Genomic DNA, 27,145 nt, shown 5'->3' on the forward strand with positions numbered 1-27,145 from the left:
AGCGATCCGGGGATAAGGCAGAAGGGTCGGATTAGGGTATTAGGCTCAATGATCAGCCATGATCCTACTGAATGGTGGAGCAGGCTTGAAGGGTCAAATGGCCTATTCCTGCTCCTATCTTCTATGTTTCCATGTTTTTCTTACCTGAAGTAGATGCTTTAGTTTTTTCTAACATGTCAACAGATACGATTATCCATTTTGGAAATGAAATGCAATTATCCAATTTATAAAAGAAAAGACACTGAATGATACATATAAATAGAGATTTTACTTAAACATCATAAAAGCATTAAAAATTCAGATACTGCATTAGCAAAAGAACAATTCTGAAAGCACATGTGACAGCACGTACAAATGGTTGCATTTCTTAGAGCATAATTAACCTATTCTGTCCAAGATTTGTGAATAGAAGATAATGGTGGGGAGCGAGATGGGGTCACCCAAAATGTAGTTACTGGTAACAAAAGCCATTCATGGCAATTATGGAAAGAATGTTAAAACTGAGGTATCACCTCAAGCTACGAAGCCATTAAAAATACCTAAGGCACAAAAAAACCCATATACTGTTCCTGGCATAACATGTTAAGATAGTTGAAGTAATTAATACACATCAGGGGCGCATGCTAGAAGAGTTCAATAGCAAGATGAAAATCCATCAACGTTTTCATTTGTTCTTTGCAGCCAAAGGCTTCCGGCTTATCTTCTTGGACTTGTCATTGCTTTTCTTTGGAGGTTCAGGGTTTGCTTGCATGTGCCGACCATAAAGGCTGTAAGAAAATAGAAAGCTTGTAAAATTAGCAAAATTAACAAAAACAAATTAAAGCAACCCTATTACAGACAACTGCAGAAATAGACGAGCAATTTGCAGTAATCTGAGCTTCATGCCTAACCAGAAAGCCCTTGGGGTCAATACAGTGACAGAGAGAAATAGTAGCAGAGGTCTGCCAGGCTATTTCACCATGATTGACGGCTTCAGGAAAGCTACACAGCCATCAGTGCCACATTAATAAATACTGCCGATTAAATGTTGACAAAATATCCTGCAAATAAGAGGCGGGAGAGCCAGAGCACACAAATTATTATTTAGGAAGATTTTAACTTAAATTTAGTGAGCAATTAAGAATTTAGACTCCTTATTTGTTCCAATTACAAATACTTAAAGTTCTTTCAGCAGCTACTTATTTACCATTAAGAACCATCAAACAATCTTAAAAACACAGACTACAAAAATCAAAATATTGGAAATACTTAACATTTCCCTCTGCATAGAGCCTGCCAGAACTGCTATTAACTTTACAGGCTTGTGGGCTTTAATTAAATCTGATGGAAGACCACCGGTTTGAAACATGCGGCTGGATCTCGCGTGGGGTCAGCACTTCACGTTGGCTGCATTGCCAGGTCTCAACCCTACTTCGGCTTCAGAGGCTGGGTGACTAGCAGATCAGTCAGTGACTTGTGTGCACTTTTACTGGACAGTCAGAAGGAGACCTCCAGTACTGTGTAACTGGCAGACCAGTTGTCAAAGATGGAAGCTGTTCATGGAGGCAAGAGCGCGAGAAGTACTCTCTGTAAAGCTTTAAATTTTTTACACTTAACATCATCATCATCATGCATAACTGTTTAATTGGATGCCCAATAGTTGTAGCCATGGTCCATATTTGCAGTGGATGCAAGGATGCATTTCTGGCTGGGTGGAGAATTGTGAATTGTCCATCTTGGTCTGCCATGAATAATATTGATTGGAAAATGCAAGTTTGCATCTGTAGAGTACTCTTAAAAGACCATTTATTTAGCATAATGAACTGCCTGCTGCTAGCGGGTGGGTAGCTAGACCCTCTGACCCTCCCAACATGGAGAGCTCCTTTTAGGTGGACCCAAGGTGAGAGACTGGGAAGCACGCATTTGTCTGCTCATTAACCTCAGGGGTTGAAGAGAAAATTTGGTTTGTTAACTCTATTTCTCCACTTGCAAATACTGCCAGACCTGAGCATTTTGAGCATTATCTGTTTCTATTTCAGATTTTCAGTATCTGTAGTATATTACTTTTGTGGAATGGTTTGAAAAAGATGATCAGTCTGTAGCAAACAAAATTTGCAGTACTAGGTCAGGTTGAAAACACATACATAATCCTGCTTTACACAAGTTAAATTATTTGTATATGTTGAAATGTAGAGATTCTGGGTTGCCTGCTATTTTATGAAATTGTTTCATAAATTATCTCCAATTAAATGTTTATAAATATGGTTATATTTAATTTTAGTAATTCAATAGCTGCATCATTTTAAAACAGATTTAAAAAGGTTTACCCATTCAACTTTTTACAATATTTTGTATTATTGATAACAATACAAAAATTTAAATCAATTTACAGTGCGCATAATATTTTTGCAGATCTACAGCATAGTGCAAAAATTTGCAGTCGAGTTATGTTAATTTTATTCAGAACGAAAACACTGCTGCTTGCTTATGTGACCAGGGTAAGAAGATTGGGAAGATGGTGGTTGGAATGAACAATCTTAAAAGATAATCAATTGGAAAGATGCTCATTAAATTTTTAGTCTACTAACAACAATGTACTAACTTAATAAAAACAGGTGGAGATGATAGCGAGGATATTAGCTGAGACCTTTGGTTATGTATCAGAGGTCTAAGCTGTCATTGGATTGCACACAGTTCAGCAGGCAGTGTCTCAGGGGACTGGAAGAATACAGCAGCTTTAATAAATTCAGGAGGAATCAATAAACACAGCTTATTTCTGCTCTCTTAAGTCTCACATTTTAAGAACTTTTAATTAAATCACATGAAATTTAGTAGAATATTATGTTCATTAAAACAGTAATTAACAATCCAATGAATTTCTATGTCACCAATCATAAAATCATGACAAATGCACAGGAATAAAAGAAACAAATAGGATTTAAATTCTTTATGTAACTGCTTCAAAACCAATACTAAATTGGAGTAGATTTTACCAAAAATAAACTAATCAATCAAATTATTCAAACCAAAAATGAAATAAACTACACTGATTAAAATTGCCAAATCCCTCAACAAAGTTTGCTAGCTTTGCACTGGTTTGAAGGATCATTGTGGTGGAAGATCACATCATCATATAGCATCCACACAAGAATTAGCTGGCAGTGACATGCACTGATAGGCACAAACAATTGAACAATGACAAATTTATTTGATGTGTTCATGGAATGAGAGCATCACAGGTTGGGCCAGCATTCACTACCCATCCCTAACTTCCCAGATTAGGTAATACTGAGAAAATGGAAATTCTGCTTACACACCGGATTTATCAAGTGAGCAGATCAAGAGGCCCAACAAAAAAAACAAGGGTCCATGTTTCTGTGTTGAGTTATTTGATTTCAGGTTAACTGATAGCTGGTGGTTGAGGTGCTACAATCATTGTCAATGTCCTTTGGTTAGGGACAGAAGAAGAACCTTAACTAGGCACAGCGTTCTGGTTTCTAGCTATTACTGACTGCTGCAATGCAGTCTCTCCATTTTGGAGTCATCAACTGACATTCAGCCTTTTTCCTCATTATGTATACTGCTCACAAAGTACTGGGAGGGTGGTCAGCAATGACACAAAAACCCTAGCAAATTTATGTATCTTTGCACCATCTACACAAAACACTAACAACTCATAGAATCTCCATCGACAACATCAACTGTCTAACAGCCAGAAGGAAAAATAGCAGATGCATGGTAACACCACAACCTGCAAAATCCACTCCAAGCCACATCGTTATCCTGAATGATATTACTGTTCTTTCACTACTGTCAAGTCAAAATCCTTTCCTAACAGGTAAGATGGCGGTGGAGTGGGGCTTCTGAGTCTGGGACTCATCTGCTCCATCCGCTTTTCTTTTCTCTCATCTCATTTCTTTGCTTTTCTTTTACTTTACCTAACCTCTTGTTGAAGAGCTCGCTCACGGGGATGATAATTATTGGCAATGAGCAAGCCCAGTGCCAACTCATGACATAGCAGAGGTGAGTTTGGGCTCAGTACAAAGCCTGGAAGCATCAGGAGTGCCTGCATTGATGAAGTTCAGTGAGGAATCAGTGGCGAGGATATCGGTGGAGGGGAGGTGCCGCTGAAGGGGATCATTGCTTGGTCACCAACCCCATGGTGGAGCACTTAACAAGAAGGACTGTAAAGTTGAATACTTTTCTTTCTTTATTTATTTGTCTGCCTTCATATTCTATGTTCTGGTTTAGTTTTCTGTGCTTTAGGATAATGCTGAAGAGCAGCAACACTATACAACACTTTTTTCACTGTGTTTTGTAACAAAATACGGATGACAATAAATAAATCCAATCTAACAGCATTCTGGTTCATAGATTCACCAGTTTAAAGAAAGCAGCCCATAAACACCATCTCAGGACAATTAGGAATGAGCAATAAATGCCAACCTAGTGTTCATCCTTCAAATGAATAAGAGAAACAAAATTTACAGGAAAGGACAGATCATTAATTTGTAACAATGCAAGAGACAGGAGCAGGAGCAGAAGATGCTATTTGGCCTGCTGAGTTCACTCTGCCTTAGAGTAGAGTGATGGCTGATCCTGAAGCTCTGTTGCCTGTCGTAATTCCCTTGGTATGTAAAAATCTATCAAACCCTCCTTGAATATACCAAGTGACTGAGTACCCATGGTTCTCTGGAGGAGAATTCTAAGATTTACAACCATTTGAGTGAAGAAGCTTCTCCTCCTCTCAGTCCTAAACAGCTGATCTTTCACTTTACATTTCCAACCCAATGGAAACAGCTTCCCAAATTCTATCCGGTCAAACCCTTTATGCACTTCATGCTTCAATGAGATTGCCTCTTGCTCTTCTAAACTCCAATGTATATCAGCCTAGCTTGCCCAATCAACTTCTCAGTAGAACCTGCTCAACTTAGGAATCAGTTTTATTTAATTTCTGTTCACTCCCTTAAGGAGATGTATATCCTTAAGAAAGGAGACCAGATCTCATTTAAGGCAACTTGAAATTTATAGCAAAACTTTGCTCTTATATTCCGATCCCCTTGAAATAAGAACTAGAATTAGATTTTATTGTCACCTAAACTCAAGTACAGGGATACATGAGTACAGTGAAAAATGTACAATGTCACCATTTTTAGTTACAAAGGTACTGAGGCACAAATGCTTAGGTACAATGTAGAAAAACAAGGACATATAGTGAAGAAGGACTGTAATGTTGAACTTTTAAGTGCTTAGCCATGATGGGCTCACACTCCCCAGATATCCTCTGTGTGTTGGACATGACCTTGCCCTGCAGTTGCTGGGAGACCTCACACTGCCGGCCATTGCCGGTGCAGATGCCAGGGCACCTGTATAGCTGCTGCGCTGGGTTTGATCTCCTTGTTCTGAGCTCGTTCTCCTCCACATTGGGCTCACTGCCTCGCCATCCCCAACGCTGACTAGGTAACATTTGAGCTTCTAGTTATAGGATAACCCCCGTATCCGTGGGTCTGGTTGCTGCAGTTTCAGTTACCCGTGGTTTACCATGGCTCGAACATATTATAGGGAGCATTCCAGAACGAGGGACCAGGAGACTACCAGGAAGGTAAATTTCCCATTTAAACGAATAGTTTTGCACCTATCTGCAGTTTCTGGCTTCCATAGGAGGTCTTGGAACATGTAGGGGGGTCTACAGTACTGCTATTTCTGTATATTCACTTTCTGGGATTTGTACAATAGGAAGTTAAGGACCTCTGAATACCAGCATTTTCTAATCTCTCCTCTTACAAAACTCTGCATTTCTACTTTTCACTCAAAAGGGATAACTTCAAACTTCTCCATGTTATATTTCACATAACCTAGTGTTCATCCTTCAAATGAATAAGAGAAACAAACTTTACAGGAAAGGACAGATCATTAATTTGTAACAGTGCAAGAGACAGGAGCAGAAGATGCTATTTGGCCTGCTGAGTTCACTCTGCCTTAGAGTAGAGTGATGGCTGATCCTGAAGCTCTGTTGCCTGTCGTAATTCCCTTGGTATATAAAAATCTATCAAACCCTCCTTGAATATACCAAGTGACTGAGTACCCATGGTTCTCTGGAGGAGAATTCTAAGATTTCTGCCCATTCACTCAACATGTCTTTGTCCTTTGCAGCCTTTTTTACATCACTTACTTTCCCACCTATCTTTGCATCAGTAATCTTATATCCCTGATACTCCCCACAGCAAATTCATTGAAATAATTGTAAATGTGTTACATATTGTAACAGTTTGATCATTGTGGTAGCATATTGATCCAACCCAAAAATGACCAACTCATTTGCAATGTTTTGACTATTAGCCAATTCTCAATCGATGTTCACATTCTATCCCCAATTAATAAAACTCTAATTTTATGATGTGAAATAGCTTCTTGTGTCACCTTATTAAATGTGTCTGAACATGCAATATCCAGTAACCAATAACTATATCCTCAAAAGCTACAAAAGATCTGTCAATATGGCTATAATATGATTTTCTATATCACAACCTAATAACAGATATTAGCACTTGGGATGTTCAACTAATCGATTTATTGTTCCATGTTATCTTAATCCTTTCTTTCCTAAATAGTGGAGATCACTTTTATTACCTTCCAATGCTAGTGTAGAATCTAGGAAAATTGAGAAGATAGAAAATGAAAATTAGAAGGAGGATACATGCAAAGTAAAGGATTCTCACCAAACTGTGTTGACATGTGACTCTTCCAAATAAAAGTTATGGATTCGTTCTGTATCCTCATTAAATCTACTGTGTCCAAATTACCACAAAAAATGGCAAGCCAGGAAGTCACAGATGATCTACCACGACGTGCAAAGTCAAATGTGTTAAAGAGCAATTATAAACCAGTGTGCAAAACAGATTTAATTTTGGAAGCTAGCTTTAACTTAATCTTTGGAAATGAAAGGAAACCGAGCAAACAGACACCCTTTTTGACAAATGCATGCTGGAAAAGAATTATATTAATATTGGGGAGGGAAGGAAAGTAGGAAATGGGGCTAATTGGATAACTCTTTCAAGGAGCTGGCATGGGCACAATGGGTCAAATGACTGCCTTCTATGGTGTCTGGTTTTATTATTCTATGAATAATTTAAAGATCATTGCAACTAAGTGAACATATTTTTAAAAAAAATAAAGTATCAATGTGAAACTTTTGAATGATTTGTGTGATCACAGATGCACATTCCACCTTCCTGCCCCTGTCAGCCAGACATACATCAGATGGTGCCTTGAATTAAAATCTGTAGCCTTCAGTATTCTAGTGATGCATCTTTTCAAAAAGTCACTATAATTGTGCAATCCAAAGAAGACAATTCATTTCATGCTGGGATTCCAGAGCAAGTGAATGGGCATAGTGCTGATCCATTACTGGTATAGGGAATGGTTTTCCTGAATGCAGTAAATTATAATCTGAAAGTGGTAGAAATTGAATTCTCAAGACAAATGCAATTACTTGTGACACTAAAAACAGTGACAGAAAATACAAGCTAAAAATAAAGGCAGACAAATCTTTGAAGGTGTGAGGGCAGGTTGATCAAACTGTTACACAAAAGACATATGGGAGCTTTGCCGGTATAAATAGACACAGCAAGGGAATTAGTCTAAACCCTTGTAAATCCCTGACTGGGTGTAAGCTGCAGCATTGTAGCAGACTCTAACCATCATGTCTAGGAAGGTTGTCAAGGCCTTGGAGAGGGTGCAGAAGCGATTAACTTGAACGATGCTAGGGATGAAGGATTTTCACTATGTGGAGAGTGAGCACTGGTGGGATTGTTTTTCTTAAAGCAAGAAAGTTTTTAAAGGGAGAATTCATTGAGATGTTCAAATTCTGAGGAGATTTTCTGCAAGAATTAGAGATACTATCTTTACTGGTGGGTAGGTCAGGTAGGAGACATTTAATTTGCAAAACAAGGAGAAAATAATGAGATTTATTTTGTAATCTGTTACGATGTTGCAAAACAAAATCATATTGGACTTGAAATGTTAATTCTGTTTCTGTCTCCACAGATGCTACCAGGCCTACTGAGTTTCTCCAGCACATTTTTTTAATGTTTTAGATCTCCAGCAATGACAGAATTTTGCTTTTGTTGAGTTCTAATGGTGATTTGGAAGGATGTCCGGAACTAATTCAAAACTGATTTTCATATACTTTAAAATGAAAACAAAAAGTTGTAGGTTCAGCAGGAGAAAGCTGTGGAATTGAAACTAATTGGATAACTGTTGCACATTTAAAAAGGCCTTTCGTGTTGCAAGATTCTGGGAGCTGAATTTTAACACAGACTTTGGGACCCTGACACTAGGTTCACTAGATGGTCCTGAACCTGCATGTCCAACGGTAACCTCCAAAGCTGGGTGTACCATGCTCACTGCCCATTTATGGACAGTGGGTGGGTTGGAGATGCTGCTGGTCCAATCAAAGGGGCTGCAGTGCTGGTGTCTTGATTACAATCAAGAAGGCTCCTGTCTGGCACCAAGCTGGTCAGATTGGGGCTGGGGCGGGTGTGCTGGCGACAGAGGAATGTTTATGGTCTGGTGGATGGGGGAGGATCCTGGGAGATGTTGGGTTAGGGACCTGGTGAGGAAGGCGTCATTGGTGTGTGTCAGGGAAGTATAGGGTCTGTTGAATAGTTGGTCAAGAATTAGATCATGTTCTTAATAGTCTAACTTTTCCTGAATGACTATTTTACGTAAATTCATGGGAACTCTGAATCTCTGACTTAAATGAGAATTTCTGAAGGTTCCAGGTGTAGAGGGATTACTCAGCAGAAAACTCAATTTTGCAGGCAGTTCCTTCAAAATGTGCTAAATAGAGTCCCCATGTGAAACTCTGACCGACATTAGCTTAACAATTGTCTGGCCAATGGAAGGCCGAGGCCAGTGTATGTTGAACACTTTATATTAAAAAAAAGTGGTATGAATATGAAACTTTGAGTGATTGTGAAAATTAATCAAGTATCTTGCCCATTTGAATGGAAGCCTAAAGTGTGACTGTGTCCCCATCACATTGAACCATGCAGTATTATCTAATCAATGAGCTAGTCTAAGCAGTCTAATGTAGGTAATTGATGCTTTTACATTTCATAGAACAATTAAAAATCAATCTTTCCAAGAATCTTTTCTGAAAAAACAAGATTTAACCCAAGATCAATATTAAGAGGCTGATTTATTAACTAGATATTTCTGAACATTAATAATTAAGTCTAGATCAGAGACAGAGAGAGATAAAGTTTGAAACTGATAGTCATTATAATACAGGAGGCCATACTGACTCTCAGTAGAGCTGTCCAATTAATCCCATTCCACTGCCTTATCTCCAAGCCCTGCGAAGTTTATTTCTGCAAGTTTTCATCGATTTTTCTTTTTAAATGATTCATCCTCCTTAATTTCTACCACTTTTGTAGCAGTATTCCAGGCTATGAACACTTGATACATTTTAAAAGTCTTCTCATTTCTGCGATCTCGTATCCACTAAAACTTTGAATCTGTGGTCCACTGTCCTCTTAACATCAGTTAATGAGACCAGCTTTTCCTTGTCTTCTTGACTTCAATCTGCCATAATTCTAGACACTTCAATCAAAACTCCCCTCAAAATCATTAGGTCTAGGTTCAATTACCAATGGAGATGCAAGAATCAATAATGTGTCTTTTTTTGTGTGTTGGAGAAATGATTTTTTTTTTCTTGTCTCCTCAAACTGAAGTCATTTTAATCTTGAATGCAAAATGTATAAATGCCTCATCTGAAATCAGAGACCCCACTGAAAAGACCGTAGGAAAATTAACTGCTCACTGACACACTATTCTGAGGTGCTGGTATAGACCTTAAGGAAAAAAAGGAATCCAGTTGGAGAGTTTGTGACCACTGGAGGAAGTCTGCTGTAGAATCAGGAACAATTTGAAAGGGTAGCATAAAACATTTCAAAACTTTAAATGCTCCTCCAGCAATTAAATGCTGCATTGTAATGTAGATATATTTTTAATGCAGTGATTCATACGGCACATTCTCACACAAGTTATTACAAAGACCAATATATGTCATACTATCATGCATTAGAGTATTTTTTTTCTCCATTAAAGGAGGCATCACAATCATTAAAAATGTGGTATTAGTCATGCTTGGAACTGGGGTTTAAATTTGATTGAGGAGAAAAAGTCCCTGTTGAAAGGTAAAACCAAAATCTAAACACAATTGGATATTATCTATTTCAGTCTCTTGTAGTTGCTATTATGTCTTGGCTTTAGTCATTATGAATGCTTGGCTGGTTTCCCAAAAAAGCCCTGCATGAATGTTTAGTTGAGCCAGTGGTTCAGGGGAAAGCTGCCTTTTACCAGGTTGTAATAATCATTTCCTTTGATGTGGTTGCAGAGTACATTGTTAAGTGGTAGTTAGTTTTCAGGAATGGCAATCTGAAGAGTTTTTGTTTGCCAAATGGAGAACAATTTCTTGCAGTATCAATTACAAACATTTGGTTGAAAACTTTATGACATTGTCATTGAGTCAATTTTTACATCTGTATTTAAAATAATTCCTATTGATATTGCACGAACTCTGAAACTGGAAAATAGTGGATAATGGGTGTATGACTCCGGTGCACACATGACGAGGGATGGTGGTTGCATGGAGAGGTATTTGGACAATCTCGAGTTGATATGAGATATCTCACGTGGCATATAAGTGGTATGGGATCTGAAGGAGCAAGGAGTTAGTACATGGGTAGGTGTGAGAGTAAGGTCACAAGATATGGGGGAAGCTTTAAATGCTGTTGTGAACTGGACTGCTATGTCCAAGAACCAACATTGACTTTCTAACCAATCCAAGTCTGCACCCATCATGATGCAGAAAGTTTATTGTGAATTCTAAAACTGCGTGAGAAAACAACAATCTCAGGCAAAATAATACATGGGCAGAGTCTGCAGTTCAAAAGCTGCAAAATTGTGCAAATTGATCTGAAAATCCAGACCTATTTATTTATTCTGTTTATGAAGCCCAGAATGCAATAGGTTTTGTTAGGTACTCTGTAAACATGTCTTGCCACCCTCAATCATAAAACCTCAGGTTTGCAACTTTTCTGTCATACCCAAATCATGTGAAAATGCAATGCCTTACATTTTCTTAACAATACATTTCACTTTCTGTTTGTATTCCCATTCTGTTGGCTTAATTGTCCTATTAAATTAGATTGGCAGCATTCTCATTGTCTGCCACTCCTGTGCAGCATCATTGGCAAAACATTGACATTTTACTTTCTAACATATTCCAATTTGATTTATATATTTAACAAAAATAGTGGTGCTAGCACCAGACCTTTGGGAGCACCAATGTATACTGCTTTGGTAATAGGTGAAAAACAACTAGATTATTATCATTCACTTTTCTATCCTTGTGCCAATCTTTTATCTAAGCTGACGCTGACCCAGTTAGTCCATTAGCCTCAATTTTGTTAACCAGCCTTTTATATAAAACTTCAGATGCTTCATGTAATCAGCATAAACATAATGGCTTCATCAACCTTCTCTGTTAGTTTAACCAAAAAAAAACAAATTCTATTAGCTAAGCAGCATTTGCCTTTTACTGGATCTCTTTAATTAGCACACACCTCTTCATATAATATTCAAATTACTTAACACTAGAACATAAAAGGTCACAGACCTGTAAAATTGTTTTGTTTTCTTTTTACACATACTGCGCTATCTGCGTATTTCCAGCATTTTCTATTTCTTTTCCGATTTCTAGCATCCATGATATTTTTGTGTCGGCAATTGAAATTAATTAAGTCTCATTCAAATATGCCAACTGAACACTTAAAAATAGATATTTCTGCAGTGAAAGTAGATCCAACAACCACACAACTTCAATATCCAGATGTAAGCAATTAGAATTGTTAGCAATGACAAGACGACTGTTACTTGAGTTATTATTTCCTCTCTGGCACAGGAATAGAAAAAAAATCACAGCACAAATCAGCAATTTAAATAGATTTAGCAATGGAAGACATTTCATGTTTTGAATTTCACTTTGGTTATCTCTTGCACAGCTGCAATTTTTTTTTGATAAGTGTACACAAAATGTTATTTATAATCACTGTATTTTGAATGTCACACTACACAGGAAATGCAGCTACAGCTAAATTCAAAACTGGAAACACAACTTCACACATAAAAGAGATCAACGTTTTCACAGCATTCTGGATGATTTTTAAATGAAAGAAATTAAAACATGTCTAAATTAGAGACAAAAAGAGAGAAAATGAGAGACAGAGGAAAGGTGAACATGTTTCCACGTTGGATTCATGGGTACAGTTTACAATCAACTGGATGGATTGAATGACCTTTGCTTAATTTAATTTTGATGTAAAACTGGAATACCATACTTGTTTGCCAACAGTGCCATATGTTGTCTTGGAATTGGAGATGGCCAAGTCTCTGAAAATTGGAATGATGACCAGTGTTATGTTTTATACTTCCTAACAACTTTGCACCTGCAAGCAACTGACTGCTCTTGTCTCCTCAGATTTGAGCCATCTGAACTGTTTGAAGCAGCCACTACTGAATTAAGCATCATTTTACTTCCTACCAACATGCATAATATGCCTATCAAATTCAGATTTTAAATGTTCAAGCATTTTATTTTAGAGGAATGGAATCATTCTTGCACTCCAGTGAGTTCACCATGTAATTTCAATGCACAATAACCAAAGTTTGGAACAATTCAAATCATTTTGCACTGATTCCCAAGCTGATAAAAGGGTTTCAAGTGAGGAGAAAATTACTATAAACATTCAAAGTTCTATGATAGATTATCCAAGCATTCATACTGCATACATAAGCTCAAACATACTGCTGACAATTTGACTAAGGAGAATGACAATAATCATAGTTCTATCTTTGTTGTATCATCAACTAACTTGTCTACATAATTTTTAACTGGTACTGTTGAACAGCAGTCAGACTTTTTAAATCACGCTTGTTTCCCAAGATTCTATTTGCTTTGTAGATTTAGCTAAAAACCAGGGTTTAAAAAAATACTTTTACCTTGATTTAACAGCAACCTGGATTTCACACTAATAGTGGCAATAATTAATCAGGTTTACGCATGGGACTAGCCAAAAACTCCACCATCCTGGCTGAAATCAATCACTCCATTCTTTGTAAAATCATGTTTTAGCAAAAATTCTGGAAAAACCAAAAAGATCAAAATGATAATTATTTTTTCACAAAAGTCTTGGAAGTTTCAGAAACCACTGAAAGATGTTTGCTTGGAACCATGATTATTAGCATGTCTGTTCAACAACACATCTCATCTTGTATAGGGCAATACTTTCCTCATATTTATTGTGTCAGTTCTGTAAATTGGAGGAGATTTTCTTTTGCCAATTGAAGAAGCAATTGGACTTTTGCCCATTGACTGACTTGCAGAATGGCTAAGATATTTCGTCGCCATGGCACCTTTAGATAATTGCAGCAGCCTAAGAACCGTAAGTAATTATGCGCCAATAGTTTGCAATTCTACAGAGGAAGAATATTTCTCATTAATTAGCTCTATGAAACCAGCTAGAGTTTGAAGTGTGAACCTTCCTAATGCACAGGTTAGTCTCCAAAGACTACTGTCAATAGTTTGCCACAAACTTTGAGGTCATCATTGAAATCCCATTTAATTTTCTGTCAAAGTGCTACAAGATGACAAGGTACTAGAGAAATGGTGTTGGTATATATGTTCCAACAACATTACAATCATCTGTAGTAGGACAAACACAAACTGTATGAGATTATACCTTTGGCTAATGCAAGCGCAGATGCTCATTAGCCATGAGCATTAATATGTCATGTTCTGAAAACAAATTAAGTTAGAGTTGAATTGATCAATATTTATTGTTTCCACCAACTCTTCAGGGAGCTGTTCTATTTGTTCACTTAAAATAATGGCCTAAGTCCTACTGGGAAAAAAAAGTAATGCATGGTTCACGTAAGTATTTATTAATTAACAAAAGGATCAGCAAGGCCAAACAAAGAATTGATGTATTTAATTCACAAATCACCATAATGTGCTCATGATTTACAATGCAGGGCTGACTATGTGCCTCACAAAAAAAAGGACCCCTACCTTAAGCTCTTGTTACTTTTCATCAACTTGCTGTATTTTTACATTAAATTTGCTACAGCAAGTTAAGAGCCAGAACTTAATAGTTTAAGTACTATGATATATACTGATTCATATATATAATCTGTTAATTATGGGTTTTGAATTTTGAGATGGTAGTGTATGGGTTTTCTGTGTGTTTGAAGTTAATAATTAACTTGAAAGTACTTCTGCAACCACGTGATTTCTCTTAGAACAGTTTGAGAAAACTACTCCAGCAGTCCACTGGTTTACAAATACCATAAGGTTTTACAAATTAAGGAAGGTGGGCAATTGTACCTTATGGTTTTTGTAAGAAATGTATAGACAGTTTTTTTTTAGCTCAAGAGCAAAAGACATAGTAGAAAGAGAGAAACTTTTGTTTCAGTTCTAATTTGGTTTTGGCAGTTCTATTAATGAAGATGAGTGGACAGAACTGTGCTCCTAAAAAAAAGGATGAATATAGTGAACTAGATTCCCTTCAGATAAGGAGTTAGTGTTAATCCCAGAAGGGATAAAACCCTGAAAAGGACATGAAGCTGGGTTTGTTCAAACTCAAGTATATGGGAGCTCCTGAAGAAGATATAAGGATTTCCAGTCAAGGAGTTAAAAGTCATGATTAGCCCAAACCCACTGAGGTGCTGGAGAAAAGCATTCATCCTGTGAGCTCTATACATGTGCTGCTGTATAAGGGATTTTGTTGATTTAAAACTTGTAAAAAGAGTGTTTTGTGGTTAATAGGATTATATATTTGAAAATATTGTATATTTGAAACTCATTGAATTTATGTTACAAATACATTTCTTCTGCTTCATAAACATCTATTTTATTGTTAAATCTACAACATTGCATATTTTTAACTCAATGAGAGACCACTTGTTAAAACCCAAAAAACAGATTTCAGCCTAGGATCTGACCTTTCCAGTCGGAGAGAGTTAGGATCAAAGAAATACCCTGTTAATTACAAACCATTTTTAACTCCATGCCAATCCTTATATCTCAACAGTCAACAGTTAAGTCTTTCCCCGAGGTCCTAAGTTGTCCATTGTCCTTGTTGCTCCATTATCAAATTACATGTTCATGCAAAAGGATCTGAGCTCAGGCCTGCAGGAAAGTGGACAACTAAAACCCCACGTTACAAGACATTCTACTCAGCAGGATTTGGATCAATGTTTCTGCCAATTCCTGCACATCCTCCAGTTCCACTTTAGTAAACAAATGATCAGCTAAGTCATGGTGTACATTGCCTAGTTCCTTCAGATTCTTAGAAGAGATGAAGACTTTACAAGCCTTCTTTCCATCAAGAGTATGCCCAATTAGGGTACTGTGTCCTCATATTTCAATCCTTTTTCTGTAGCCTTTCAATAGTTTCAGTAGTTTTGCATTGTTACAACTAGAATTGCACACGGTATTATAAATGCTATTATGTATAAAGTGGCAGGTTTGCACCATTCCCTTGGCTCAGTATTGTCCTTACAAAACATTTGATTACTGCTCACTGTCATTATCAATTGTTGACATAATTTCAATCTATTTTCAATTAGGACTCCAAACCCAATGTATACAGGATAAATGCAGGTTGAGATAAACTAGACAAAGAAAAGCTGTTTCAAATGTACAAGTATTAAGGGAGACACATATAAAGTTTTGGGCAAGAAATACAACTGAAGATGAGAGCATGTTTTTTTTTCAAAAAATATGTAATGAATCGGAACCCAGAACTTGAGAGTGGTGAAGAAGATAGCATCAATAAGGCTAAAGAAAATTGGATGGGTACTTGAGGGAAATAATCTTGCATAATTTCAGACAAACAAATTAAGAGTAGGCCCATTGACCCCTTTAGCCTTCTCTGATACTTAAGATAAGATCATGGCTGTGCCATCTGTAGCCCCAACTCCTCATTCTCACCTACTCTTGATAACTTGATAGATTCAAGCCTTAAAAGTATGCAATGACATTACCTCTGCTGTTCTCTGATTAAGAAAATTCTCAGAATTGATGATCCCTCAGTGGAAAATAAAATCTTCCTCACCAATCTTAAAAGGGAGATCCCTCCATTTTAAACCATATCCTTTAAATTTAGAATTTTCCTTAAGAGAAAATATTCTTCCATTATCCTCCTGAACACTAACCCACAGAATCTTAAATGTCACAATGCAATCAACCTCTCAATCCTTTAAACTCCAACAGATACAGACCCGCCTGTCCGAAGTTAACTTGGGATGAGAAGGCAGGGATAAGGAAAGCTACCTTACAAGATATTGGTCAAGTGAGCAGTCAGTAAACTGCTTTTAACCAATGTTCAATTTTTTTTCTGCCACTGTGCAAACCTCTATCCGGCCCATGCTTCCGGAATCAGAAGTCAGTATGCCTGCAGGAAACTAAGGGGGAGCAATGTTTGTAATGCATTTTCATCTTTTTACACAGATAAAGTGAAGGAATGGACTAAATGGATTGCTTTACAGAGAGCTGGCATGGACTTAATAGGCCATGTGACCTCCTTCTGTAGATTACTGACTATTATTTCACTGGAAATTGTTTTGTTTATATTTAAGATTCTGAAGCTGCAGCTTACCATTGAAGAGTTTGAATCTTTTTCCTTTTGCTTGTCTATGATGATTTCGTCTATTTGTTGAGCAGAGACTCTAAGCTCTGAGCACTCATTGAAGCAGAGGAACTGTGATGGTTCAGCACCCTACTTGTCAGGAGCTGTCCGATCTGAGATGGACAGTGGCTGACCAGTGGTAAACAATGGTCCTACCCACTGTCCAAGACAGTCTCTTCATCCAAATTGGGCCCTTGACTCATGAGTGGTGTCTCCAGTGTTGTTCGTGCTCTGCAGTGAAACAAGGGTATCTCATCTAGGATGGTAGTTGGAGATCCTGGACTGCCAAAATATCAGGTTGTCACACTCAACCTCTCCATATGGGTTCAAAGGAAAGAGGAAAAAGCACACCTTTGTCAGCTGTTGTAAGAGTTGCTGGAAAGTTGACATGTTGAGATGTCTGTCCATCTCTAGGCTCCACTCCAGATACATTTCCCCTGCCTTCAATTGTCCTGATGTATCCACAAAGAAGTGGAACTTGCTGGTCTTTTGGTTTATAAGCAGCAGGTTATGTCCAAGCTGGTGGACCTACTTTCTGCAGGTGGCATTTCATTCTCACCCATCACCCAATGTGGGTGAGCTAAGAGACAGGGTGATCCACATGATCAGTCTGAAGGATACACAATAAAGCCCCACTATCTTAAAGAAAGCTTTTCTGCCCAGATACCAATTGAGGCCTTTTTTTGAGCAATGCTACCCATCTCAGGATCTCATCACACCTCACCAGAGCAGGTGAGGGACCACTCGGAAAACCTTGCCAGTATTGCTTGTGACCTCAGTGTTCCTCATTCAAAGACACTCTGAGGGACCGAGCTTCAAGAAGCAGTGAGACCACTGACAGACATTTTCTGCCTTTTTCTCCAATACCCCTCCCCCTCTTTCCTGAGGAGGTCCCAATGAACTTCCAGAAGGAGTCATCACTTCCAGTGTCAAGACCAGCACTGAGGAGTTCATTGACTGGCACATCTTGGGTGTCCAATTTTTATCCCACAAGCAGATATGCAGCAACTGAATGAACTGGGAGCCTCAACAGCAGTGGTCTTGTTGTCAATTAGAAAGCTAAGGCCCTCAGAGATTTAGTCAGCGGAGGTGCTTCCAGTTTGGTGGTGAATACTGAACCCCCTGCTGCCCTCACTGCCCTCTGCTCCATGTCTGGGTTATAGATGCTGTCAGAGCTCTTTGTGGACGAAAGTAAGGACTGCAGATGCTGGAGATCAGAGTTGAGAGTGTGATGCTAGAAAAGCGGCACAGCAGGTCAGGCAGCTTTCGAGGAGCAGAGAATAGACATTTCGGGCATAAAACCTTCATCAGGGATCTTCATCAGAGCTCTTCTTAGCCTGGGTAACAAGCAGAAGACTTGCCAATAGAGAGGCTGTATACTGACAAGGTGAGACTGGCACATTTGAGTCTCCATCTTACCATGCTGACTAGCAGCAGTGTGAAGTTGGATTGAGAAACAAATTAATTCACAGAAAGTGGGGAAGCATATTAACTCTTCTCTCAGATGTTAGACCCAACATTTCAACCAGTGGACACAAAAGGCAATATTTAAATGTGAAGCCTAGACCCTCCGATGATTAAAAATCCACTTCTTTTCCATGATTGCAAGAAATGAAATATAAACTTTTATTTTCAAATGTTTCTATGATTAGCATAATCTTTTAAGGTGCTATTAATTCTCTATTCATGATCATCTTCCTTTAGTGAAGATTATACCTGGAATAAGACTGACCTGTACTTCAGCATCACACGAATACTGGAAATGTAAAATTCACATACAGCCCAGAGATACAGCAGTATAGGAATGAACAGTGACTTAAGTGAACAAGATATTAAATACCTTTACCACATTATATACACAGTAATCATTTCAAATAATTAAGCTACCCTTCTGTGAAGCCCTCTTTTGTGATCAGTCTTTCAAAGTTAACAGTGTTACAACATTACATCCCGTTTAGACAACTCAACAAAAAATATAGATTTTTTGCATTAAAAAATGATGCCTGACATTAATTGAAATAGTTTATTAATGTTATAATGACTTACAAGATCTTTGTTTCAAAGACACTACTGTCCTTTGCAATGGTTCAAGGTGGCAGCTCATCACCTCCTTTTCTCGGGCAACTGGACGTGGGCAGCCAGTGCTGGCTCAGCCAATGGTGTGCACATCTCATGAACAAATAAGACAAAATGCAAGCGCCTACTCATTTGTTTAGATTGCAAAAGATGCAAATAAAATATTAATTTATATAGATTTTTTTGCTGTTCATGTTTTTTTTTTGCAAATGCCAGCTGTAATAGACAGTTCATCAAAATGAGTCAGAGACATTTGATCTGTCATCTGTTGACTGATGAGCATGCAAGCCTGCATTTTTTTTTTGAAAAAGAGCGTGAGTAAGATAGATATTTTATTGCTAAAGACATTTCTATCTACAGGCAAACCACTAGGGCAGCATTTTGTCAAACAACTCTATTTAAGACTTCTGACAGTGCTGGTATCTATTTACTGTTCCTGTCCTCAGGCAAGTTTCATCTAAAAGTAGCTGTGGAAAAACTGTAAAGAGAAGAGCAAACTAAGTTTCACAGGCAGAATCATTGCAGCTGATGGTGAGGATAGTAAGGAATACCCACCCTGTCATCGCCACATGCTCAAAATTGGCTTAATAAACCATCAAAGACAACTCATTTTTAGTGTTGGGTTTGGTCTCATCATTTCCAATTAAGCCGTGATAAATTCAAAAGAAGTCTGCTTCCTTACTATCAGCATTGGCACTTTCTTCCTCACATTTTTATTTTGTTCTTTAACTTGCATCACATTCTTCAATTTGCTTTTGCTCCTCCTTCATTTTTATTTTTCTCCTCTTCTTGTTCTAACTCTCTGCCATTTCAAAAGTTCCTTTTTCATTTTGCCGATAGATATTCCCATAGAGCGACTCTAATGCTGTGCTGTATGGTCTAGATGTACAGAAGAGCAAAGAGGTAGAGTCTTTCGTGACAAAGTAGTGACCAAGACTTTAAAGCAAAGAGAAAATTTAAAAAATGAAGGAAGCTTTTTGCAAATCAATGAACAACGGCTTTAACACAGACCAAACAGCAAAAGACAGGCAGTCTCTCTAGATTAACTTGTCTTTTAGCACAGAGGCAGAAACAGGCAGCTTTTGGAGATACTGAAGAGCAAATATATCAGTTAAACAAGAGTTACATATGTCACTGTACAGCACAATATCAGAGCTGAATCATGCGCCAATACAATACCTAGCAAACGCATAGCATGTGTTGAAGTAAACGGCAATGTGTGAAAGTTAAAGGGATGAATGCTTATTGGAGTGGGTGGACTATAGTCAATGAGGATCATTGAATTATTATAGTGCAAGAGGAAACCGCTTGATCCATCATACCTACACTAGCCTTCTGAACATATTGACCTAATGCCAAACTCCTGCCTTTTCTCTGTAACTCTGCACATTGTTTCTTTTTAAATAAGCATCTAATATCCTCTTAATTTTTTTTTTGAGTTAACCGACTTCCACCACACTTTCAGGAAGTGCTTGTTTTGTAAATTGTTTAGTAAAATTTGAGGTGGGGTGCCTTTTCCAGAGACACCAATGGAATGGTTATGGTGATAGGAAGCAATTACATAAAGATGGATAGGCCCTCATTGTTAATAGGAGGGGTACAGGAGTTCACAAAGGTGGGGAAGAGGTGCATGCTTATGGTTACTCTGGTCTCTACATGGTGAAGGTACAATAACACGGACATTTCTCGAGTCATAAACTTTGGGGGCTAAAGTAAGCAAATGCGTCATTATTGAAAGGGTGCAACCGATGTAGTGGTAAGGGTTTAGAGAAGAGTTTGAAAGTCATTTGGGCTAGGGACAGCAACATAAAAAGGATACATGAAAAATATAGGGTGTTTCATACCTCAAAGGCGGAACAAGTCACTAATCTAACACCAAGTTGGAATCTAGCCATTCTCAATCATAAGTCAACCATGCAATATCATTACAACTTGTCTATGACTTCATGCAAATTGGGACCAGTAAATTGCTGTTTCATTCTGCAGATATGGGGACAAATGCAATTACCATATCTTCACTGATTAAGTAAATCTGGTTGGCATGGTTGGGCTGAAGGGCCTGTTTCCACACAGTATACCTCTATAACTCAAATATCATCCATCTGCCTTGAAGTTTCAACTCATCTTGAAAGTAATCATTAATGAGTGCATCTGACAAGCTATCAAGTCAAGCAATATAAGCATTACATTATACACATGAATTGCTTCCTTATCATGCAAATCAAGATTTTTTTTATAACAAGGAACTTAAAAGCAGGAACTAAAGTTCTCTTTTAGCAGGTAGAGGTATTATGATGACCTCACTGGAAGCTTGTACTGTCTTGCTGTGAGGGTGTAACACAAGGCTTCACTGATGTTAAGAATACAAGGTCTCAGACATCCTTTTAATAACACATTATGATCTCTGACTTTTCCTATAGATCTTCCCATGAAGCTGAAAATGTTTCAGGTGTTGCCTGACGTCCTAATGGCCTTATTTCTGCACAGAAGAAACCACAGAACCCAGCTGATACAGGAGCTTCAGCGAGAACATCAACCTCCACCAGCTGTTGAACGGCTTTCAGTGGAAGAAGTAGCAGGACATGGTCCAACAATTGAGATCAGAGTGTAGTGACCTTGCTACGGTTATCTTCAAGTACCTGAAGAACGTCAGAGATGATTAAGGATTCCCCATTCCATCATATCAAAAATATGCCAGCTAATCATGCTCATAAGGGCTTATTCACAATCTTTCCCCCTAATCAACAATAGTCAAGCAATTAATGATCTTGCACAAGCATGCTACAGCCTAAATGGTGAAGCTCATGATGCAACTTTTCTAAAAGGGATATATCCAAAGGTTATTTTGTTGCTTCCCTCATATCTGGAAGGTTGAATAAATGAAAAAGTGGTCTGATGTGTGCTGTTATACAATAGGGAAACATACCGAAGTTGACTTATTGTTCGCCTATGTTACAACCAGTTAATGATCACATTGCAAAATTCTGTTTTAATAACTATAAACTGAATAAGAGCAGTTACTTGTAAATATTGATTAAACCCTCTTCAGAAATACAGTTGTTGTACAATTTGGGCAACAAACAGGTCATTTAATTGTCACAAGTTAATTAAAAGCAGTTAAGAATTGCTCCCATTAATCATTCAAGTGCCTATTTGCAAAAAAAAAGATTTAATTTAATGAAGTGGATGACAAAAAGCTACAAATACATATTTTTCAACAGTCCTGTCACTTGTGGCTGAGACCAGACAGGATGCTCATCAACACCTATGCACTGAATTTTCCAGGGTGTCAGAATACTCTGCAAATGTGTGAATTTATACTTTCCAACATCAAATCAAACTTTAATTGCGACACTTTTAGAAATTGTGTGGGCTGTGATGTGGTGTGGAAGGCTTCACTGCACAATAGCTTCAATGCAGTTTGTACTACTCTGATCTTAAAATAACCAATCAATTCAACTTTCTGTTGAAGAAAATAGGGCTAGTCAAGGTTGTCTGCACTGGTGCTTATATTTACCTCTCAAACCCTCTCTCACTCTATCCAGCGTAATTCAATCTTTTATATTCATTTCTCTCTAGGGTACTATCACAGTTCCTTTTGACAGTATACAAAATTATTTGCCTCAATTATAGTCTGTAGGAGAAAGTTCCTCATGATTAACAATAAAACTTATGTTTTTAATGTATTTATTACATGATGTGGAGGTGGACTGGGGTGGACAAAGTCAAATATCACAACACCAAGTTATAGTCCAACAGGATTATTTGGAAGTACAAGCTTTGGGAGGGCTGCTCCTTCATCAGGTAGCTACTGGTGTAGAATCATAGGACACAGAATTTACAGCAAAAGATCATAGTGTCAAACACTGATGCGATATATTGAGCAAACCTAGATTGTTGTTGAATCAATCATCTTTTAGAATTAATTTGGATTTGCAGATATATTCTATTTTGTTCAAAAAGCGCACAATCTATAGGCAGTCAATTTTTTTTATAATCCAGGTGACATTTATAAATTCCTACTTTGTGAATAGACCCAGTCTAACCCAAGACTGGCATCCATACAGACTCACATCTTTAATGCATTGTCTGAGCTGAGATGTCACATTTTTTAAAAATAAAACTTTGTCTTATGTCAGGAATGTGACTTGAAATAAATTCTGGGACTTACATATTAATGAATCAAAACCTTCAGCGCATGCTAAAAGATGAAAGCCTTAACAACAATCTAGGTTTGTTTAATAAATTGCATCAGTATATGATCATGATTTTTGCTGTAAATTCAATGTCCAATGATCCTACTCGAATGATCTCAATCTAAAGATGTGCAGGTCAGGTGAATTGGCCATGCTAAATTGTCCAAGTGTTAGGTGAGTTAGTCAGGGATAAATATAGGGTAAGGGAATGGTACTGGGTGGGTTACTGATTGGAGGGTTGGTGTGGACTTGTGGGGCTTAAGGGCCTGTTTCATACCGTAGGGAAATTAATCCGTAGGGAATCTAATCCACCAGCTACCTGGCGAAGGAGCAGCGCTCCAAAAGCTTGTACTTCCGAATAAACCTGTTGAACTATAATCTGGTATTGTATGATTTTTAACAGAATTAATACTGTAATCAGAGCACAGAAAGTAGCTTTTCAGTGCTCCAGGACCGTTTTTCATCTAACTCAAATGTATTCACCTCTATTCTTTTCCCTTTTCGAGTTTACCTAGCATTCAAAAACATGTAGGGTTTAGACAAAGAAGATTGAGAGAAACTGTTTCCACTGGCAAGAGAGACAAGAATCAGAGGTTGCCAAGTTAATGTAACTGAAAGGAATGAACAGGTTTTATGCAGCAATTGATAAGAATCCTTAAGAAGCAATGCCTAATGGTAAGGCAGAGACAGATTCAATTGTTTTTAAACGGAGTTGAAATAAGTACCTGATGAAAAAAAATTGTAAGGCTTTCGGAAAGGATGGCAAAGTAGGAGATCCTCATGCATAGATAATTTGGACATGACAGGTCAAACGGCCTCCTTATGTGCCATTACCATTCTATGATTCTTTTCATCTCCACCATTTGCCTCAATTATTAACCTGGTAAAAAGTTTCATCTTCTAACCACTTCCTGGGTAAAGCTATTTCTCCTGAATTCCTGATGGTAATTATAACAATGTCATGTAAACTGATCATAATTCTGAATTTTTAATGGACAGTTGAACTTAAGAATAAATGTCTTCTTCTTTCCAGAAAGGAAGACAAACCAAAAGATGGATGAGAATATAAATTCAGTAACTGTCCAAACTTGATGCATAAGTTAAACTGAAATCTGACAGGGATTATGGAATGTTGCATCTGAAGAGTGCCAGAAGAAAGCCAAACAGTAACACTTCAATAGAATAAATGTCATTCAAAATAATGGACTGTGATCTTCTGAGGATTGGGAGTCCAGCATACAGCCATGGTATGAGCTAAAAGAAATGGCAGTTCTGGGCGAAAGCTAGGTTTATGTTTTATCTTTCCAGGAATACACAAGGGGCTGATAACCAGCTGCAACCCTGAGTCTCAAGTTCCACTCAGCTAAATTGTGCTGAGAAGGGGCTTAGTTGAGAATTTCCAATGTACAATTCATGTACATTATAAAGAAATAAAATTTCTGATTCTTTAAATTAAGTCAGAACAGCCACCAGAAGAAACTGGATGAATTCCTTCCAGCTAGTTGTAGAACCAAGAATCACCAAGCAAGAATCACCATAGTGGCTCAATGGTTGGCACTGCTGCCTCACAGCACCAGGGACCTAGGTTCATTCCGCCCTCAGGTGACTGTGTGTAGTTTGCACATTCTCCCAGCTTCTGCGTGAGTTTCCTCCAGGTGCTCTATCTTTTTTCCACAGTCCAAAGTTGTGTGGACTAGGTGGATTAACCATGGGAAATGAAGGGTTTCAATGACAGGGAAAAGGGATGGGTCTGACGGGGATGCTCTTTGTTGGGTTGATGTGAACTCAATTGGCCGAATGGCCTGCTCCACACTGTAGAGATTCCTGTTCAATTCAATGCTTCCGGAATCACCTAACTTAACAACCGTGATGTTTCATAATGAATCCATCACAGACAAGTTAAATACTGATTCATATAGTCCTTTTTAAATGTTACCTTTTTGGGCTCACCTCTTAATTCTAATCTATATATTTTGTCACAGTTTATAATTTCTCTCATGTTTTAGTAGCTAATCAGCTCACTCTTTGTTTGACAGCAGAAAGCCTTTTAAAACATAAATACATGTGGATTGACAGAAGCCATCCATGAGGCAAGGATCCCTTCTAAGTTAACCTTGTTGCAACCAACGAAGGGACTCAGTTCATCTCCCCTCACTTGGAATCATGACTAATTAAACCCTTTGCCTGAGGAGTGAACGTAACAGTGGTCATGTTACATTTAAGGCCCTTTTCATATGTTGCACAAAGCTGAAATATTTTCTCAATGTCTACCCTATTGAACCCATCTTCATCTTAAAGATCACTATCAGCTCACATTTTGCCATTCTCTTTTGGAAATTCACCCAAGGCACCTTTCAGACCCACGCCACCACATTCAAGAAGGATAAAGTCCCATACTGACTTGGAAATATATCACGATTCCTTCGTGTTAATATATTCCTTTAAAACAGCATTGTGGATAATCTATACCAAATGGACCAGAACAGTTCAAAGAGACAGCTCACCAACACCTTCCCGTGGACAATTAGGGATGGACAATAAATGCTGGCTTGGCAGCAAAGCCTATGTCTTATGAATAAATAATAGGAGAAAAATAACATAGCTTTAACCATCATTCCTGAGGGGTATGATGTCACAATTCTGGCATCATTTGATACATCTTACATCTTCTCGCATGCCATTAAATCCTGCCATACATGAGGGATGTATCGCAGAGAACTTTGCAAATGGCAAAAATATGAATAGGAAACAATTTTAGAAGAGGAGCCTAAGGGACAAGCTCCAACCAACCAAAAATCTGATATCTCTGAAAATTGTTTTAGTAAGTAAGTGATATTAATGAAGTACAATATGTGAACACCTTCATTTTTCTTCATTTGTGTTTGAATTTACAATTACCATTGCAATCTATTTAAATCAAGTTTTTTAAAAAAAATTAGTTTCATGAATTTCTAGTGTACTTGGATTTTCACTGTCTCAGATGAGTAGTTTCAGTTGAACTATCAGTCTCAAAGACAGAGAAAGCAGAGTCTGATGAATGAAATTGATTTTCTTTGAGCACAGTACACTTTAGATCTCTCAATTGGCTACAGATCTTTTAATAGCCAGTTAAAGCCTCCCAGATGTAATATCACATCCCATGACAATTGCAGATCAGTGAACGTTGATGTCACAATAGGTGAAATGTACATAGAATTTTTTTGTGCTGGTAAGCAGATTTGCCGACAGAGAAGATGCGAATGACAGAACTTTACAGGGACCAGCAACAATGCATCACAGCATCCCAAATGTGGTCTAACCAAGATTGTATAAAAGTTTAATGCAACCTTATTGTAAACATGGCATAGCAACCCAAACATCCTGGTTTTCCAGCACTCCATTTTTTTGATTATACGTGACCAGTCTCAGTAAAACAATGAAACTTGAAACTGTGCCTCTTAGTTCTAGATGTCCCTGCAAGGGGCAACATTACCTTAGCATCTACACTTTGACTTTCTGAGAATCTTAAATGTTTCAACAAAACCACCTCTCATTGTTCTAAACTCCAATAAGAAAAAGTCCAGACTTTCCTCACGAAACAATCCCTTCATCCCAGAAATCTAATCTTTCTCTGAACTGCCTCCAGTACAAGTATATCCCCTCCTTAAGTCAGGTGATGAAACTTTTACACACTACTCAAGGTGAAGAGCATTGCCAGATCATCACAAACGTTTATAATGCTAAGAACAATTGTTACAATAATATCTGCATGACACTTGACACATTCCCAACTGAGCTGAAAATGTGTTGCTGGAAAAGCGCAGCAGGTCAGGCAGCATCCAAGGAGCAGGAGAATTGACGTTTCGGGCATAAGCCCTTCTTCAGGAATGAGGAAAGTGTGCCAAGCAAGCTAAGACAAAAGGTAGGGAGGAGGGACTTGGGGAACGGGCGTTGGGAATGTAATAGGTGGAAGGAGGTTAACGTGAGGGTGATAGGCCGGAGAGGGGGTAGGGGTGGGGTGGAGAGGTCAGGAAGAAGATTTCAGGTCACGAATGAGGGTGCTGAGTCTGAGGGTTGGGACTGAGATAAGGTGGGGGCAAGGGAAATGAGGAAGCTGGAGAAATCTGCATTCATTCCTTGTGGTTGGAGGGTTCCTAG

At 38.0% G+C, this 27,145-nt stretch overlaps 1 protein-coding gene across 1 annotated transcript in view; it reads right to left on the reverse strand.

The window, feature by feature from the left end:
- Positions 1-249: 249 nt before the first annotated feature.
- The window catches only part of rsu1 (Ras suppressor protein 1), a 144,256-nt gene continuing 117,360 nt past the window's right edge, over positions 250-27,145 (reverse strand). The window contains exon 9 of the mRNA XM_060825560.1: positions 250-767. Coding sequence (XP_060681543.1) covers positions 665-767 — 103 coding nt within the window. The 3' untranslated portion in view covers positions 250-664. The remainder of the gene's footprint in view (positions 768-27,145) is intronic.

This window comes from Hemiscyllium ocellatum, chromosome 5 (genome assembly GCF_020745735.1).
Source record: "Hemiscyllium ocellatum isolate sHemOce1 chromosome 5, sHemOce1.pat.X.cur, whole genome shotgun sequence".
Taxonomy (NCBI): Eukaryota; Metazoa; Chordata; class Chondrichthyes; order Orectolobiformes; family Hemiscylliidae; genus Hemiscyllium; species Hemiscyllium ocellatum.